The sequence below is a fragment of the Zeus faber genome, assembly GCF_960531495.2.
Source record: "Zeus faber genome assembly, chromosome: 11".
Classification (NCBI taxonomy): domain Eukaryota; kingdom Metazoa; phylum Chordata; class Actinopteri; order Zeiformes; family Zeidae; genus Zeus; species Zeus faber.
This window is the reverse complement of record NC_137205.1, coordinates 14,176,387-14,194,926: the sequence shown is the minus strand read 5'-3', so window position 1 is coordinate 14,194,926 and position 18,540 is coordinate 14,176,387. Positions and strand designations below refer to the sequence as shown.

Here is an 18,540-nt window from a genome sequence, read left to right as displayed (position 1 = left end):
AAACGACACCTCAACCGTGTTCAGAGCTTCAGTCATTGTTGTGTTCCAGATAGTTTTAGTATTTTTATAAACATATTTTGGCGTGAAATGCATTGGACCGCATCTGTGATATAGATCAAATTTGGTTGGTTTTTCACTCATTTCTGCCCCGTATGTGGATCGGTTTGGATGAAACTTCAACCATGAGGCCTTAGTGTCAATACCGGTTCAAACAAGATGTACCGTGTTCGTAGCTTCTGCTGATGGTTCCAGTCGTGTTAGATTTCAAAATTCTGAGAATTTTATATTGATAATAAAAACAATGACGATAATAATAATAATAATAATATATATTTTTTATAATAATCATAATAGTGATAATGATGATGAATGAATTTAAGCCCTGCGTATGTGTGTGAGAAAGGATTTGTCTGCGTTGTCTAAATTGGAGCCGATAAAAAAAAAGGAACTGCGCCATCTAGTGGCACGAAACGGATGTTACCGGTATGGTTGCAAATTATACTTAGTGGTTGGTCGCCCTATTCTTGAAATTATTCATATCCCAGTAATCAAACATGTGGCCGCACAGTGTACAAATAGTCATCAAAGAATGACGACACATTTACCTACAAATAGAGTTTATCATGCCGCATTTCTACGACGTCGGAACTCGAAACAAAATCCGTCCTTCTCCGAGGAGCGGTGCACAGAAACGGCCCTGAAAGGGGTTTTTTTTTTTTTTTATCGCTTTAGTCCGAGCTTTCCGAGACGACAGAACCGAGAAAACACGATCAACGGCGACCGAAGCTCCCTATTAATCCTTTGAAACTGCGTCTCACTCCGACCTGGACGTCAACTGTGGTCGTGTCACGCTGTGGCGACGTGCGTTCCGTGGCTTGCGAAACCGCTCGGGCGCGACCGAACCGACGCGCCTCAGCGGCAGAACGCGCCTGCGCTCGGAAGCGGCGGGACGACGCGGGGCCGGGACGACGCGGGGCCGGGGCGGGACGACGCGGGGCCGGGGCGGGACGACGCGGGGCCGGGACGACGCGGGGCCGGGACGACGCGTCTCCGGAAGCGTGCGCGGGCCTGCCTGACGGCGAGTGACGAGAGCGCGCACGTCGCTGTCAGTAGGAAATGCGGGCGGCTGGCGTCGAGCGTTGCCCCAGACGATCGGCAACAGCTCCGACCTGGATCGTTGAAACGGAAGAGATCCCAAGTAGATGGAAAATGACGAGGCGCCTTGTAGAGTGCGAAGCTTGTTTTAGCCGTGAATGGTCGCTGGGACTCGGACAAGTTTGCCGGTAGCCGAGGGTAGGCTAACAACAACAGCTAACATTTCCGTTAGGTGGGAAGCTAACACGGGGCTAGTTAGCTGGGAACTTAGCTAGCCTAGCTGCTCCCCGCAGAACACTTGCGCCTCCAAAGGTGTCCTCCTGCGGATCCTGTTGGTGTTTGTCCATCTCGCTGAGGAGGTTACGGAACCGGAGTTGTGGGAGGGAGGGGGGGGGCTGCCGTGGACAGGAGCCCCCTGGCTAGCCGGGCAGACTGAGACCCGGGCCGCCGTCGGTGAGTTGAATTGCGGGTCTGGAAGTTGTTAAGAGCGGGGTAGCGGATGGCCGAGGCCGCGGGCTCCGCTCGGCCCAGGCCAGTACCGCTATTCAATCAAACTGATTAACTCCGCCAGGACCCCGAAATTACAGTTCCGTGTGACAAAATAATATTGGAATGCATCTGTAACGGGTAAAAAAAACAACAACTCAACACTAATGTGATTGTAGGTTGTTTTTTTTCTCCAGTGACAAATGAACTTTTTAAGACACATGAGATATAAGTTGAAATGACTATCTAAACGCTCCCGTATTCCATTTGGCATTTCTGTTGAATCTGCAGCCGTAATGTAATTCAGTCGAGTCTCAGAAAATTCAAAAAACATTTTTTTTTATTAATGTTGTTATTGGTGTCACAAAACTACCTCTGTCCACAGGGATACCTTTATAATTCTTTCAGCTTGAAACACAGATATACTTTGACTTAATTCCTGTTCTTACCCACTTTAACACTCATGTTTCAAATCATACACATGCCCATTTGTATATTAAATTAAAGCTATCCATCCAGCATGTCATGCTACTTATCCATACACTGTTTATTTGATTGTACAATGGCTACAATGCTACTGTTACTTTATTATTTCTACCGCTTGTCCATTATGTCATTTATTCTGTTATATCCATAGATTTTGAGTCAGCGTTACGGAACTCGAGGCACATTTCTCATACCTTCAGAAGTCTTTTGACTTGTGCTTTGTGAATGACTTTGATTCTGAATATGAAGCATGTTCAGACTGTTAGACTAAACAGTAGAATCAAATATTTTTCTCAAATATTTTTTTTTGTTTTGTTTTTGGTGTAGTTTGAATTCATTTTAAAATAAGAAACAAAATCAACAGGTTCTATTGGAGTATTGTATATGATATGAAGTTATGTAGGGATAAGAAGAAGGGTGTGATTAATGGTGCTCTTGCATACATTATTGTCATTTTCTTTCTTTTAACTATCAATTATAAATCTGTGCTCATATGTCAAACCCACCCACACAGGAGAGGATACATTTTGGTATGTTAGTTACCTGTTGATATGAACATACTCATAGCCAGGTTGGGAAAACTCTTGAGTCAATTTAGACAATTAACAATCGCCTCCATCGTCCAGGTTGAACTCGATCGCAGCTGTCAGGTTTTGTCAAACCAGCTTACTCAAAGAAGCGCTGATGATGTCAACACTCTGAACATGGCCTTTAATGCAGACTGCCTTGAAAAGAGCTGGAGCTATTTGCATTTTAGACACCCTCTTCTTCCATCTTTTATTTTGCTTACATAAAATGGCTTGGTAGGTCATTAAATTTTATTCTTACCCACTAAACTAAGCTGATTTTTTTTATTTATTTATTTTATAAATTTCACAGCTGCAAGGTTTATTTGTGAGAATGTTAATGTAGATATGTATCAATGTAGACAAATGTCTGTCTTTCCTTTTATTTTTTTCTGTTTAGGGGAGAAAGTGAAACCATGGCCGAAATCTTCACCTTAACCCCAGCACCTCCTGCATTAGGTGATCCTCATGCAGCTCCACCCCTCCCTCCACCCCCTACAGTCCTCCCTGCCCCAAAGATCACCAAGGATGAACCCATTCCCAAATCCTCTCTCTACCATGATAAAGCAATGATTCGCCCCAAAGCAATGATTGGCCCCACTCCTGAAACCCCACCGGTGGGAGAAGGAACCCTGGTTAAGAACTCCACAATGAGAGGCTCTCCTCCAGGTCCCCCCTCACCGTCTGTGGTTGGTGTCAATGCCCGGGATTCAGGCACCACATCGCTAGACACTGCTGTTCCACAGAGTGACAGATTGCCAGATGCACAGCCTTCAGACGTGGGCGTTCCTCCGCTGCAGTTAGTTGGTCAGGAGAGCGGTGTCCCGGCTACTTCAGACTCCTTGAATGCTTCACAGGGGAGCCCCGATCCGCCAACCAAGCAGTCAGCTCAAACGCAACAGGCGTCCCCCTCTCCCAATCTTAATCCCACTCCTAATCTCTACCCCAGCATCCATGTCACCCACAACCCTAATCCTGTCACAGATGATGCTCAGACTGTAACAAGCCAAGCCCCGACTACAGTTGCCTCAGACCTCACCCCCCCTCCCCCAGACCCGACCCCCACACCGGGAGAAGCCACTTCGGAGGTGGACAAGCCTCCCCAGCCACCGCAACAACCCCCGAACCCTGAAACTCCGTCCCCGAAACCCACAGAGCTGCCCAACACACCTTCCAGAGGCGAGCCGCCAAGCCCCTCGATCCCAGTTATCTATGAGCCAGCCTCCTCTTCCTTCTCCCCACCCAACCCCTATCCCAGCCCCCGGCCGGCCCCCGACACCCTCAGTTACCTGGAGTCGGCCAGCCTAATGTCGGGGACTCTGGAGTCGCTGTCTGGTCTGGGAGAGGACGGCAGCTCTGTGGGTTCAGACTCCGAGATCAATGGCATGACTTCCAGACGCACCGACAAATACGGCTTTTTGGGTGGAAATCAGTACAGCGAGTCTGGGTAGGTATCGAAACAACACTGCATAGATCATATTTCATCATTGTCTGATTATGGGAACTTGCAAATACAATCTTTGTTTCCTGTATCTGTTACAGTGTTCCTCCTCAGTATTATGGAAACATAAAGGCACATTTTGTCAGGGTTCTCTTAATAGAGAGTGAAGTGTGGCGCCGTCTATTTCCCCGAGTGGCTCCATGCAAACCGCTTTTTCTTCGCACCATGAGACAGAATTGGATTGTGGTTGATGTCTCAATTTACAAAGAGAGATGACAATCCTCTAGTGATGATCCATGCCTTCCCTGTGCATCTTATCTTCCAAACAATCAGCTATCTTTGCTTCCCCAGGTGATTTGACTTGCATTGCGTGCCACCATCCCAAACCAAGTGCTCTCCTCTATCATCCCATACCCACCCTGTCTCTTCTGCTCCAAACATATCTGTCTGTCCTCGATCTGTCCTTGGTCTGACTCAGATAGTGCTGAGAGCGCTCATGTGACTCAGTGTGCACTGACCGCTCGCCTCTTCCTCATATCGCCCTTTGCTCGCCCATCCCCTTGTTACCATGCCTCCTTCTTTTCTTCCACATTTACTTCCTCTTTGATGTTTTTTTGTGTCTGTGCTCCGACAGACTAATTGCTCTTCACCTGTTGAATAATTAAACATTTATGGATTTACACCGTAGTACATTATTGATGGGGTCCTGGTGTCAGCATACTGAGTATATCTGGGCTGATCACAAGGTCTGCCATTTGCAAGGATTATGACGTTGGTTTCAGTGGTAGAAAATATAGCCCCTTTTGACACTCTCCGTACTGGGTGTATCGCTGGTCAGTTTGGGATATCCATAACTCTGTCCGCAACTAACGGGAAAGGGCACAGTGAGCCACCTTTTCAGAGACTTTGTTTTAAACTTCAAACTACAAATACAAGCAGCGCTATAGGGTCATGCATAGCTACGATTTCAAGTTGAAAAGCTAGTTGCAGAACTGACGCCTTTTTAGAAGGGTATTGGTTGTGAAAAGTTTGGCCTGTTGCACAAGAGGCTTGGTGAACTGGAGGCGTTGTGGGTTTGGACCAGTCACTACGTGGTGGCTAGTCTCAATTCAAGTAACGTTTTGATGAAAGGGTATGTATCCCTCGAAATCTGACTTGATTAAAACTATCTTCTATTACTAGCAAACTGAAGGATCAAACCATATTATCACATTAAATAAATACCCTCAAGGATGTGTAGATCATCATCAGGTATATCTGAAATGGAAAGCAAACCTCATCCAGTTCCACTAATGACTCAATCCCCAATTCCTTTCAGTGAAAAGGAAGTTCGAGTTGAGGTGGCCAGACAGAGGGAGATGAAATGGATCGATATGTTCTTCAACTGGGACAAGTGGGTCAAGCACCGCTTCCAGAAGGTATTTGAATCACACAGTTTAATGTGTCGTTGGGTTTTTATTTAGTATTTGTGTTGACGTGCGCAGGTGTGGTGGTGTGGTGGTGGGGTGTACCCATTATGCACGGCACCTTGTTGGTTTCCTTCAATTACAATAAATACATCTACAATAAAAACATCAACAATAAAAACAATCTGTATTTGTTTTCTTTGGAGAAACGGTAAACCTTTATGCCGAATTGTGGAGAACGGATCGCTTTATGCCACTCCAACTAGGAAGTTGTGTGTGGGCATTCGCGTAACGTGCGAGCAAAAAGGATCTCCCGTTCACCCCGCAAACAGTGACAGGCACCAACCATGCCCATGTGAGGAAATATATACGTAAAATAAAAAAAAAATTAAAAAGGGAATTTGACCTATTTTGGGATTCTCAGCGTGAAAAATCCGAGGTGTGGCGTGTGAGGTGGTTGATAAGCATGAATATCACGGTCAAAGCGTGAGACTTGGCAGCTCTGTATAACAATTATTCAAAAAACCTTTTTATATCATTTTAGTAATGCAAGTAGTAACTTGGAGCAACAAATTAATCACCCGACCATCCGCACGATGCGTGCCACCATGTCCAAATCCTCCATTTGCTCCCTCGGTGTTGTGCACATACGTCCACACATCCTCTTTGTGTATGCAAGTGAATAAGCTTTGTCCGTGCACTCTGCGCGATATCGCATATGGTAGCAAAAATCGCAATATTCGATATGATCTAATATCGGCCCAAGCCTACCTCGCAGTGTGACTAAGACAAATGCGTTGTGCATGCTTGTGTTTTCCAGGTGAAGCTGCGCTGCAGGAAGGGCATTCCCTCATCACTCAGGTCCAAAGCCTGGCAGCTGCTGTCCAACAGCACAGAGCTCCTGGAGGCCAACCCTGGGAAGTTTGAGGTATTAGTGTTAACAACACCCTCGCAATAATGTGTATAGTCAGGCCGTGCAGAAGGGACCGTTTCCTTCATCAAAGCATTAATTTAGGATGACGTTTATAAAGGTAGGCCGCTCGCAAGCTAGCTGTGACGGGTCAATCACAAAGTTCAGGGGACAGGAGAGCAGTCACTTAGCCAGGCAATTAAAGCCACGGGGGGCCAAACGGGCACAGGCGCAGAGCCAATGTGCTGTAAGCCTCTTACCAGGGGCTGTAATCCAGCCCGGCTGGGCTCCATGTCTAGCGAGGCACGGAGGTCTGGCCTGGGCTCGGCCTCAGCCTCAGGTGTTTGTGCTACAACTTTCTGTCCTGCTCTCGTTTCGCTATCTAACATCTGTTTTTTCAACTATCTGCATGTTTATAATATATTGTTAAAACTGACCCACAAATTAACTTTAAAATCACTCAATGCTTAATTAATTCACACAAATTGAGATTAATGTTTTCACAATATAAAACTGAATAAAATATAATTTACCTTTTTTTGTGATTAGGTGAGACTAGGTTTAACAGATGAATTAGACAATCAGACATCAGACAATCAGACAATTCACTAATGTGTGGTGTAAAAGAACCGTGGCCCCCCCCTAGAAGAACAGAACCTGGCCAATGTGTCCCAGGTCATTTGAGTTTGAGACCAATATACTGTAGTTGTGTATGTATAAAAAAAATAAAATACAATTTTAAAAGGTTTTTCAAATATTTCAGTGTTCAGGCGTACTTAGTTGTTGTTTTTCAATTACCCGTTTATCGAGAAGTCATATGAACCCTGTCCTCCTGTTTCTGCCTTGCTGCAGGAGCTGGAGAGGGAGCCAGGAGAGGCCAAATGGCTCGACATCATAGAGAAGGATCTCCACAGGCAGTTCCCCTTCCACGAGATGTTTGCTGCCCGCGGTGGACATGGGTATATTTGGCTGGCCAAACATTTATACAGTTCTATACACTGAGGTCGTTTCTCAATACCAAGTACGCGAAGTCCGGACTTGCGAACTTGGTAGTTCAGACTTGGCAAGTTCGACTCGGGAGTACAGACTCCTCTCTGCCATTGCCATTACCACCGCTTGGTGCAAACTGCATTCTGGGATACTTGTCTGTCCCAAGTCCACACAAGTCACCACCGATGCATCCTTGATAAAAATGGGCGGAGCCAGTCCCCATCCGGGCATTTGGACTGGACTTGGCTTGATGCGGACTTTGAATTGGAACAGTTCTTGGGCTGCGACTGATGACGTTTCACAAGTCCACAAGAACACAAGTACAGACAAGAACGCAGATTGAGAAAGGCCTTGAGTATCCAGTGTTCAGTGACCCTTAGGGGTGATGTGTTTCAATTAATAAATCAATAATTCTTTTTTCTTTGAACTTGGGCATTTATGTATCCAAATATGTCTTTTATTTATATTATATATATATATATATATATATATATACACACACACACACACACCCACACACACACACACAGGTACTCCACACTTAACGACCTACCTGTTTAACGACTGTTCAGACTTGTGACCAGCTCTCTGACCAGCCTGTATTGTGCGCTGACTACAATACCGCGGCATGCATGCTGCGTGCGCGGAGTCACAGCGTCAAGCACCTCATCACGCATAACCATTCTCAGTCTCGTTCCCTCAGCCTGTCAGTATTCACTACACTAGTGTTCGCAATCACCACGCCCCCTTACTGTGAAATAACAAGGGTCCTCACTTATTGACCAATTCGCTCAACGACCTGGTCCTAGGAACGAAACTCGGTCATTAAGTGAGGAGTACCTGTACAGTATATAGTCTTATATGTTCTTGCTTATTTGTTCCAGAACTTCTGTTTATTTCGTTGTGGTATTCCATATATTAGCGAGTTAATAACAATAGATATTTCAAAACCCAAAATTCCAGAAAATGTTAAGGCGTATTAGACAATTAATTTTGTTTGCATGACTGTGTGTGCAGGCAGCAGGATCTGTACCGCATTCTGAAGGCCTACACCATCTACCGGCCTGATGAAGGCTACTGTCAGGCCCAGGCACCAGTGGCTGCAGTGCTGCTCATGCACATGCCTGCAGAGGTAAGGGGGACGTCGGGGGGGGAGGTGTCAAGGATCCATTTGATCCAGAAAGAGATCATCAGTAGGCCTGTCATGATAACTACTTTTGTTGGACGTCATATTGTCCCAGAAATAATTGCGATAAATTATATTATAGTCATTTTAAGACCATTTATGCCACTGATATAACATATAATAGCATAATAACGCAAGTATAACCCTTTCAAATAGCAATTAACTTTTAATTCTTAAGAATGTTTGGACATTGTTATGTGACAGAGATATGAAAATATCCTAAATTAATTAAACAAATTAAAAAAAAACACACAACCAAAACAATAAATAAAATGAACTCTCCGGCTCGAATTACGTGTGTGTGTGTGTGTGTGTGTGTGTGTGTGTGTGTGTGTGTGTGTGTGTGTGTGTGTGTGTGTGTGTGTGTGTGTGTCAGACCTGCCAACCTGTGCACGCATTTTGTGTACCAATCAACTCAATTCTTGGTCAAAATATGCAGGTACGAAATGCCAGCTGAAACTACGCAAAAAAAATCAGTCAATAGAAAACAAGAACGTACATTAGATTCAACTAATTGTTATTGCACAGAGTACTGAGGCAAGGAAATGCATTTCTCTGCATTTTACCCATCTTAGTAACTGATGTATCTAGGAGCAGTGGGCTGCCATACAGCCGCTCCCGGGGAGCAGTTAGAGGCTTAAGTGTCTTGCTCAAGGACACATCACGAAAGAAAATGTTGGCCGTTTGGAGTTACCTCAAGGTCAACAAAAATGATTAGATAAATAATTCATTCATTCATCATAATTCAACTATTGCCTGACAATATTCTAAATTTTGCATTCTATGTTTTTATCGTTGTCGCAGCGGAGCGCCGCTTGTGATGAAAGGTTCGATTCTTTTTTGAGACTTTGTTTTTGACAAATCATCCAGTAAAACAAGTCATTCGATTTGATTCGGTTGGTTTAATGCACAATGAGCGAAGGGGGACTTCCAGGGAACAAGAGTGAGAAGAGTTGGCCATTTATTATTCCTTTTTTTTTTTTTTTTTTTTTTTTTTTTTTTTTTTTGCGATGATAGCAATTTATTTTGGAATGGCAAGTAACATAGACATATAATATAATGGTATATTTGCACTTAAAACTGAAAGACACTTTAATTTTAAGTTTGAACTGGCCATTCCCATATACATATGTTGTATCCTACTAAAACTGACTGAGAGTTACAGGTTGCATTATACTTGGTGACAGGTCCAAAATTCTGTTTTATTGGAACTCAGTGACCGTTCCATGTTGAAATTTATTGGAACTCAGGGACGGTTTCATGTTCTATTATTGTTCCATAGTGAATATTGAACAATTTTAAACACAGTGTCAAAATCAGCAATCTTACAGATTTTGGTAACTGAAAATTGCAGCTGTAGTCCATCACCTGAGCGTGAACAGATTACGAGGTTTATTTTTCATTGACGTACAACAGATATACCCCTGAGACCAAATGATAAGAAAATTCGATTTCTCCAATCACAGATATAAACTCAAAAAGATCGGACGATAATGTAAAAGTTATTTAACAGTTAATGTTTTATTATGAACACACAATTGAACGAAAACCGGAATCGGCCAAAATTGGATTCGGCAGGTAAGACTTTTAAAAATCAGAAATCAGAATCGGCCAAGAAAATTGCAATCGGTGCATCTCTAGTTGGTAAACATTTTCGGTAACTTTACAAGATTATGCATTTCAGGAGGAATATCCTATTGAGATAAATTTGTGTATATATAAGTAGCCGAAGTAGCCTTTCATACAATATGATTATCCTCGTTACGAGATGGCTACGGTGTGAATAACTGATGGGGTAATATAGCTGCAGTTACTCAAATGCCACGGAGACTCCCTGTTACACTATTGTGGTACTCGTGCGTGCGTGCGTGCGTGCGTGCGTGCGTGCCCACGGTGAAACTCCGACACAAAGAGCAGATGAGAGGACAGAAGCAGCACGACCAGAAAGGACAGCAGAACATTTCTCAGCATAATGTTTTTCTGTTCATTCGGCTCAGTTACATTCATTTGTGAAATGGTTTACACAACGTAATTAATACATTACTTATTTGTGGATTTAGAAATACATTTGTCCCAGATTTTTATTTTTTAAACCTTAATACAGATTTGTAGATTATAGTATTTACTGATCTTTTCCCATTTGTATTTCTTGCATTATATGCATTTGGGAATTGTGACGCACAATTCTTTCCATAACATATTTTTATTAACTTTGAAACGTACAACATTTCAGCTACATGAGATAATTTATCTGGCACTTTTTTGTATTTATTTACTTTATTTATATTTTTATTATGGTAGGGTAAACCCTGCTTTTTATTCTGGCATCATGTTGGCTAAAATGTTCATGACATTCTTATGTAAACAAACACACATGTAAACATAACGGGCAATTATCGAGGACAGAAAATTGGTCGAGGTCATGTTCATATATCGCACAATAAGTCAATATAGTAACTACCGCGACAGGCCTAATCATCAGGTATTTAAAATGTCTGACTGTCAACTTATATTAGACTTCAGTTAGGGTTAAGTATAAACTTGAAACTTGAAAAAAGCCTCTGAAAGAAAGATTTTATCGAAAGGGTGCCACAGACAGTAGTTTTAATACCACATGTTTGGGTTAAACAGCAAGCCTTCTGGTGCCTGGTCCAGATCTGTGAGAAGTACCTTCCAGGATACTACAGCGCCGGCCTGGTGAGTAAAAGAGCTCCGTCCACATTTAGATGACTTCATCTTTCTACGGCCTCATGGACATGCCTTAATTTTTTTTATTGTGGATTGATTGAATGATTCCTTTCCTCAGGAAGCGATCCAGTTGGACGGCGAGATCTTCTTCTCGCTGCTGCGCCGCACATGTCCAATGGCCTACCGCCATCTCAAGAAGTTCAAGATCGACCCAATCCTCTATATGACAGAGTGGTTCATGTGCATCTTCTCGCGCACGCTGCCGTGGGCCTGCGTGCTGCGTGTGTGGGACATGTTCTTCTGCGAAGGTACCACTCTCAACACACACAGCAGAACACACGCAGATCAGGTACCAGGTGGTCCTGGCTCGTGCTCGTGTCTAACGTGTGTGGTGCTGCGTCTGCAGGGGTGAAGATCGTCTTCCGTGTAGGTCTGGTGCTGCTGAAGCAGATGCTGGGCTCCGTGGACAAGCTGCGGGAGCTACAGGGCATGTACGAGACAATGGAGCGTCTACGCAACATCTCCCCTGACATGATCAGAGAGGAAGTGATAGTACAGGAGGTGAGTTGGAACACCAACAGTTCTTTAATCATTTGAAAGATACAGAAGTGGACAAATGTGTTGGTACCCTTACAGCTCATTGAAACAATGCTTCATTCCTCCTGACAAGTGAGGAAATTAAAAGGAATTTTCTCATGTATACCTGCATGTCTTTGGTATGTCATAGAGTAAAGCAAAGAAACTGTGAAAAGAGATAAATTATCGCTAAAGAGATCAATTATACTCTAAAATGGCCTGGACAAAATGATGGGACCCTTAACCTAATACTTAGTTGAACAACCTTTAGAGGCAATCACTGCAATCAAGCGATATCTGGAGCTCTCAATGAGACTTCTGCACCTCTCAACAGGTAGTTTAGCCTACTCTTCCTGAGCAAACTGCTCCAGCTGTCTCAGGTTTGAAGGGTAGCTTCTCCAGACTGCATGTTTCAGCTCTTTCCACAGATGTTCGATAGGATTCAGATCAGGGCTTATAGAAGGCCACTTCAGAATAGTCCAATGTTTTGTTCTTATCCATTCTTGGGTGCTTTTAGCTGTGTGTTTTGGGTCATTATCCTGTTGGAGGACCCAAGACCTCCGAATGAATGAGACTGAGCTTTCTGACACTGGGCAGTACGTTAAGCTCAAGAATTCCTTGATAGTCTTGAGATTTCTTTGTGCCCTGCTCAGATTCAAGGCACCCGGTGCCAGACGCAGCAAAGCAGCCCCACAACATAACCGAGCCTCCTCCATGTTTTACAGTAGGTTTGGTGTTCTTTTCTTTGAAAGCTTCATTTTTTCGCCTGTAAACATAAAGCTGATGTGACTTGCCAAAAAGCTCTGGTTTTGACTCATCTGTCCAAAGGACATTCTCCCAGAAGCATTGTGGCCTGTCAATATGCATTTTAGCAAATTCCAGTCTGGCTTTTTTATGTTTTTCTTGCAAAAGTGGAGTCCTCCTTGGTCTTATTCCAAGGAGCCCACTGTCACTCAAAAAGTGACGAATGGTATATCAGACGCTGATGTACATTGACATTGGAGTTCAGCTTGTACCTCTTTGGAAGTTGTCCTTGGCTCTTTTTCTACCATTGGCACTATCCTTCTGTTCAATCTGGGGTCGATTTTCCTCTTGTGGCCGCGTTCAGGCAGGTGGCTTCAGTCCCATGGACCTTAAACTTCTTCATAATATTTGCAACTGTGCTTTGCTTTCTCTGGTCCATGTTCAGTGTGGTTCACACAATGATACGAAACAGTGAAGTGACTACTTTTCTCCATTTAAAAAGGCTGAATGTCTGATTATAAGATTGAAGACATGTGTGATACCAGTTAAAGAATACAGTTAGTTTGAAATATAACTATAATCCAATTATTTATAATCTTTTCTAAAGGGTACCAACAAATTTGTCCATGCCATTTTAGAATATAATTGATCTCTTAAACAATAATTTATCTCTTTTCACGGTTTCTTTGCTTTACTCTGACATATCAAAGGCATGCAGGTATACATGAGAAAATTGCTTTTGTTTGTTTGTTGTTTGTTGTTTTGCTTTTGTTTCGAGCTGTAAGGGTACAACCAAATTTGTCCACGTCTGTATATACAATACATCATATTAAAGCTCATGAAGATGTTAATAGTTGTTTCCTATATTGCGTAATTTATTTTCAATATTTCAACCTGTTAAGTACTTGAAGGCAATTATTTTTTTTTTATTATCTTTTTCTTAATGATCATACTAGATTCTTGAATTAAGGATTGTTTGCTGAAGTATTTCTGGTATCATTGATATCCCTAGCTGACTACTCTACTTTTATGTGATTCTTTTATGTGTGACTGTGTTACCATTAATAGAACAAACAGAAAATCAAGCAGGCGAGCTCCACAACTCCACAGCATGTTAAATTTATTATTTAACTCTGTGGTTAATGTGTGAACACAACATGAATCAACCCAAAATGCCTGACTTAAGCAATATGCAAATGAGTCACGAGCCAAGTGGAGTGAACTGCATCTGTGGAAGTAAAGCTGTTTGCATAAAATGCTTAATTTTTTGCGGTATTTGCTGTGTATTTGAATCCTAAACCTCTTAGTGACACTAGGGTCTGTCCAGCTGTTCATGTGAGACGACGTTTAAATAGCCTGAGAAGCTTTATAAATGGAAAAGTCAAAAATCTGCTGCTGTTGTTACTCACTGCCCCACGCTCTGAGTCACCTGGTACTTGTAGCGTCTAGAAGCGTTTTGTTCACTTCTGTGTCTGTTTCCTCTCGTCGTGTGATGGTGCAGATCATCATCCTCCCGGTGACGGAAGCCCTGATCGAGAGGGAGTGCAGCATCCAGGTGAGGAAGTGGAGGGAGTCCCGGGGGGAGCTAATGCATCAGCCCGGCCGCCGGTTTCACGGCACGCGGGCGATCCACGAGTACAAGCGTCGCGCGGCCTCCATCAGCTCGGGGGGCAGCTTCTCCTTCCTTGGCAGCTCGGTGCCACCCCCGGGGCCCCTGCGCACCTCCTCCAGCCTGCTCTCGCTCCCGGGCTTCCGCAAGTCCAAGGCGCCTTTCCATTCCCAGGCCAAGAAGGGCTCCTTTTCGGGGCCCTCGGGATCTGAGGGCCCCTCCCCCCAGCCGCACCCGCTGGCTTCTGCGAGCCCCAGCCGAGGCCCCGCCCACAAGCCTCCTCTCCCTGGGGGGGGTCCCAAGGCACCGGCACCCCACGTCCAGAGCCCCCTCGCCGGGACGTCGGAAGGCCTCGCGGCGGCGAGACCTCCCCTGGCACCGAAGGCCCCCCCGGCGCAGCACCCTGGCTCAGCCCCCATGCGGAAGACCCCCCCAAACACCCTGATGCCCTCCCCCGAGATCGTCTCGGAGCAGATCACTCCCATCCTCCCCTCACCCCTGGCCAACAACACACCCCTGCCCCCCTTCCCCGAGGTGAAGAGGGAGGCGGCGGCCGTGAAGACAAGCGGGGGCACGGAGGAAGGAGAGGGGAGAGCCAAGAAGAAGAGCAAAGAAGACAAGAAGAAGGAAAAAGAGGAGGAGCGGCAGAAGCTGAAGGAGAAGAAAGAGAAGGAGAAGGCGGAGAAGGAGAGGCTGAGGAGGGAGAAGGAGAAGAAGAAGGGGGCGAAGAAAAAGGACAAGGCGGGTGCAGAGGCCGCGGATAGAAACGGAGCCACCGCAGCAAAAGATTCAACCTAGTTACCCCCCGACCCCCGACCCCCACCGCCAGGCTACAGAAGAGAGGCGGGGGGGGGGGCGGGTGAAGGCGGACAGAAGAACAAAAGAACTCCAGAAGAAGAAGGGGTGAGCTAAAAATAATAATAATAGAGGAGAGTGGTGTCACAGCAAACACTCAATATAGTCCTGGGATTACGACGGAGACAACTGGATGGTGGTTTTAAAAAGCACCTGGGGCAATGGAGGAGGGGGATGGTTATTATTCCCCCTCTGCCAATGCTTCTTTTGTTTGGTGAACTATTTGCGTGTGGAGGGACAGGTTTTTTGTTTTGTTTTTGTTTTTTTTGCAGCCTGAGTGCACTGCACTGTGATTACTGTCTCTAGGTCATCTCAGAAGACCATGCTCTCGTCGTTTTTAGTTTTTAGGGTTTTTTTTTTGTGTGTTTTTTTTAATAGTGTTTTTATTTCTCATGGCTCCAATGGGATTGAAGGAAGGAGAGAGAGGGAGAGGCGGAGGACATGAACTTGAAGGAATTCCGTGTGGAACCGAGGACTTGGTGAAAACAGTAGGGGTGCCATAGCGTGATGTAAATAGAGAAACCTGGAGACGCTGTTGGTGTTGGGAGAATCTTTTTTGAAGAATCCTCTGAAACGGAGGCAACTTAAAAACCGAAAAATGCTCATAATGTTGTGCGTTAGGGAGTATATATATATATTTATTGTAGCATTAAATGTTGTGAGTGAGTGTTTGCCCTTGTAGTGTCGTGAAACGTGGAACCACTTGTCGCCATCTTCCCGTCTCTTGCCTCCCAGACTCCCCTCCATCGACCTCTCGCTGTCCCACTCACCTAGTGTCACCTCAGACCCAACTCCTCCCCTCTGCTGTCTGTGGTGTTTTAGGAATAAGTCCCGTGGGGGAGGTGTTGCAATCAGGCACAGACGGAGGGAATGGGAAGGGGGGGGGGGGGGGGGCATGCATCGCTTTCTCCAGGCTGTTTCTTAATGTTTCAATTGACGTGTATATTTTCCTTGACAAGACAACACTTGGGGAGCATTTTCAAGCTGTCCTTCTAGTTTAATTTATTTTGTATTTTATTTTATTTTATTTTGATGAGTTCTTATTTTTTAATCCTTTTGGCTTTTCATTTTCAATTGTAGTGGAAGAGATAGCGTAACGATACACTGGTCGTGTACACAAGGCTATACTATTTACGGTGACATGGAATGTGTCACACAGACCAAATGTCCATCTGTCAAATTACTATTATTTTGCTTTTAATGAACAAAATAATGTTTTTATTTAGCCAAATGTTATATGGGTGACTATTTTAGTTGATGACCCCATTAGAATGTAATTCTTGAATATATTCTGAGAATGAAATATTGGGTTTGCACTGTCGTGAAGCACCACTTAGTCGACCACTCCCTGTTGGTAGTCATATAGTAAGTAGTAGTATTATTATTATTATTATTATTATTATTATTATTGGAGGACAGGTTCCTCAGCAACCTGCGCCTTTAGGAAGGATAGGAAGCCACTTGAATGGGTGTGCCAATGTAGCATTAACCTCTTTAACCTTTGGGCTCTTATGTATTTATGTACAAAGTGGTTAATTTAATCAAATATATTATATTATGAATTATTATTTTGTTTAATCTGATATTTTTCTATTTAAGGATAACAGACACCTGGTTTACTGGAATGATGGGCGACTATAAACAGTATAGTCAAAGGATTATATGAGGTATTGTTAATTTAACTTGTTTTTTATTTTTACTTAGTTATTTTTAAGTTGCACCATGTCTCCTCCACACTTACACAATGAAACTCAATGCATGTCCATACAGTTTTCAAGTTTACCGTCAAGGTTCGTTCGGCTCACCTCGGGTTCACAGGTGTCTGATTAGCTGAAACACAGTATTAAACACACCGGCGTGCGAAAAGAAGGAACAAAACACATGGTAGACCTGAGTGTTGTGGAGCGAAGAAGCTCCGGCGTGTGCTGTACGATGAACAAAAGGTTGAGTCGTGTGCTCTGAGCGGATCCGAAAGCCTCTCCGTTTTAGCCCAGTCGTGACGTTGCGGTCATAATGAGTTATGAACTAACTTCCTAATCTATTCACACTCAGTGTTCTATGATATAGCCTATTTATGCATAAATACGTTAAACGGCACTTTAAGTCCATCAGTACGAGAGCAACAGTGCCACAGTAGTTACTGTAAAACTGTTTTAATAGTAGGGAAAAGAGGAAAAAAAAAATAAAGAAGAAAACATTGATGCTCATTAACAGTGACTGTACTGTTAATTCGTTTTCGTGTAGATCAGGATTTCAAGTGGACTCGGCTGTAATCTGTCCCCAGCGGATAAGCGTTTCTCCCACCTATTTGGGGGTGCCGCCGTTGCTGTCATTGTTTTCTCCCCCTCCCACCTCCTCTTCCCTGACTCTTGAGGCACGGGCTAGCGTAGTTAGCGACAACAACGCCCTGAACACATCTATGCAAACCCCCGGCGGCGTCCCAAGGCTGCGGGCGACGGGAGAGGCCCGCTGACGTCACCAGCCACGGGGCGGTCGGCCCCCCAAGAGAGGTCGTTGCCGTGAAGCGGGAGCTGTTAGCACTTCCCGGAGAACGCAACCACTCAGACCCGGGCGGCGCGTTCACGCACAAGCGGGGTTTTCTGCAAGCTCCAGTCTTCGAATCTCTCGATGAGTTTAGTCCTTTTCACACGACTCCCTCGCTAGACGATGATTTCAAAGTGTGGAAATTGGTGCTCAACTCTGCAATATTGTGGATGAAATGGAAAGAGTAGACTCCCATATGGTCCGAGCGTGTAACGGCGTTGCAGCTTAAAACGGCCTCGCTGGGCTTTTAGAATAACCCCACGGATGCAAAAATTAAAAAAAAAAAAAAAAAAAAAAAGATGTTTTTGTTTTTTGTTTGCCCCAACTCTTTCTTTTGTGTTTTAAGTTTACATGAACATGACTGATGAAAAGAAAAAAAATCATGGCTAATGAAATTCATTCCTTAACTGAAGAAGATCTACACCTGATGTATTTAATTGATGATGATAATAGAATTTGTGATGATGAGTAATAAACCATAATATATTAAATCACCTCTTGTTGTCTGCAATCTGTCCTTACATCAGACTTTCCCTCTCCATTCACTGCCCCTTTAGTATGTGACGCCCTCCATTGGTAGTGTTCATAGTGTCTATATTATGGACATAATTCTATTGTTCTTTGATATATTTACAGCTTTGTGCATTGGTCTATATCAATGTGAGTTGAAATGTGTTGGCCAAATCTCAATTTGAAGAAAAATGTGTACACTATTAGTTATCGTCTTCTAATGAGGTGATAAGAGTTAATTTCATGCAGAATGTGTATTGCATACAGCCATTATGGGAATCAAATGAATGTGTTTCTTTGTATTTATTTATTTGTTGTTGCTGCCCTATTCGTCTTTTTTTTTTAATGTTTTATTTTTTGTAATTCTTTTGCAGACCCCTTCATCCCTCTGGGAAACTTTATTATTATTATTTTTTTACAAATCAACCACAACAAACATTTATAACCA

The 18,540-nt window shown here is 43.9% G+C and overlaps 1 protein-coding gene across 1 annotated transcript; it reads left to right on the top strand.

Moving 5' to 3' along the window:
• Window positions 1-3,242: 3,242 nt before the first annotated feature.
• tbc1d10b (TBC1 domain family, member 10b) lies at window positions 3,243-15,889 on the top strand. Its single transcript, XM_080009817.1, has 9 exons — window positions 3,243-4,080; window positions 5,393-5,492; window positions 6,301-6,408; window positions 7,243-7,349; window positions 8,398-8,512; window positions 11,198-11,263; window positions 11,373-11,562; window positions 11,661-11,815; window positions 14,076-15,889. The coding sequence occupies exons 1-9, from the start codon at window positions 3,284-3,286 to the stop codon at window positions 14,979-14,981; spliced, it is 2,544 nt and encodes an 847-aa protein (XP_079865943.1). The 5' UTR covers window positions 3,243-3,283; the 3' UTR covers window positions 14,982-15,889.
• Window positions 15,890-18,540: the final 2,651 nt, after the last annotated feature.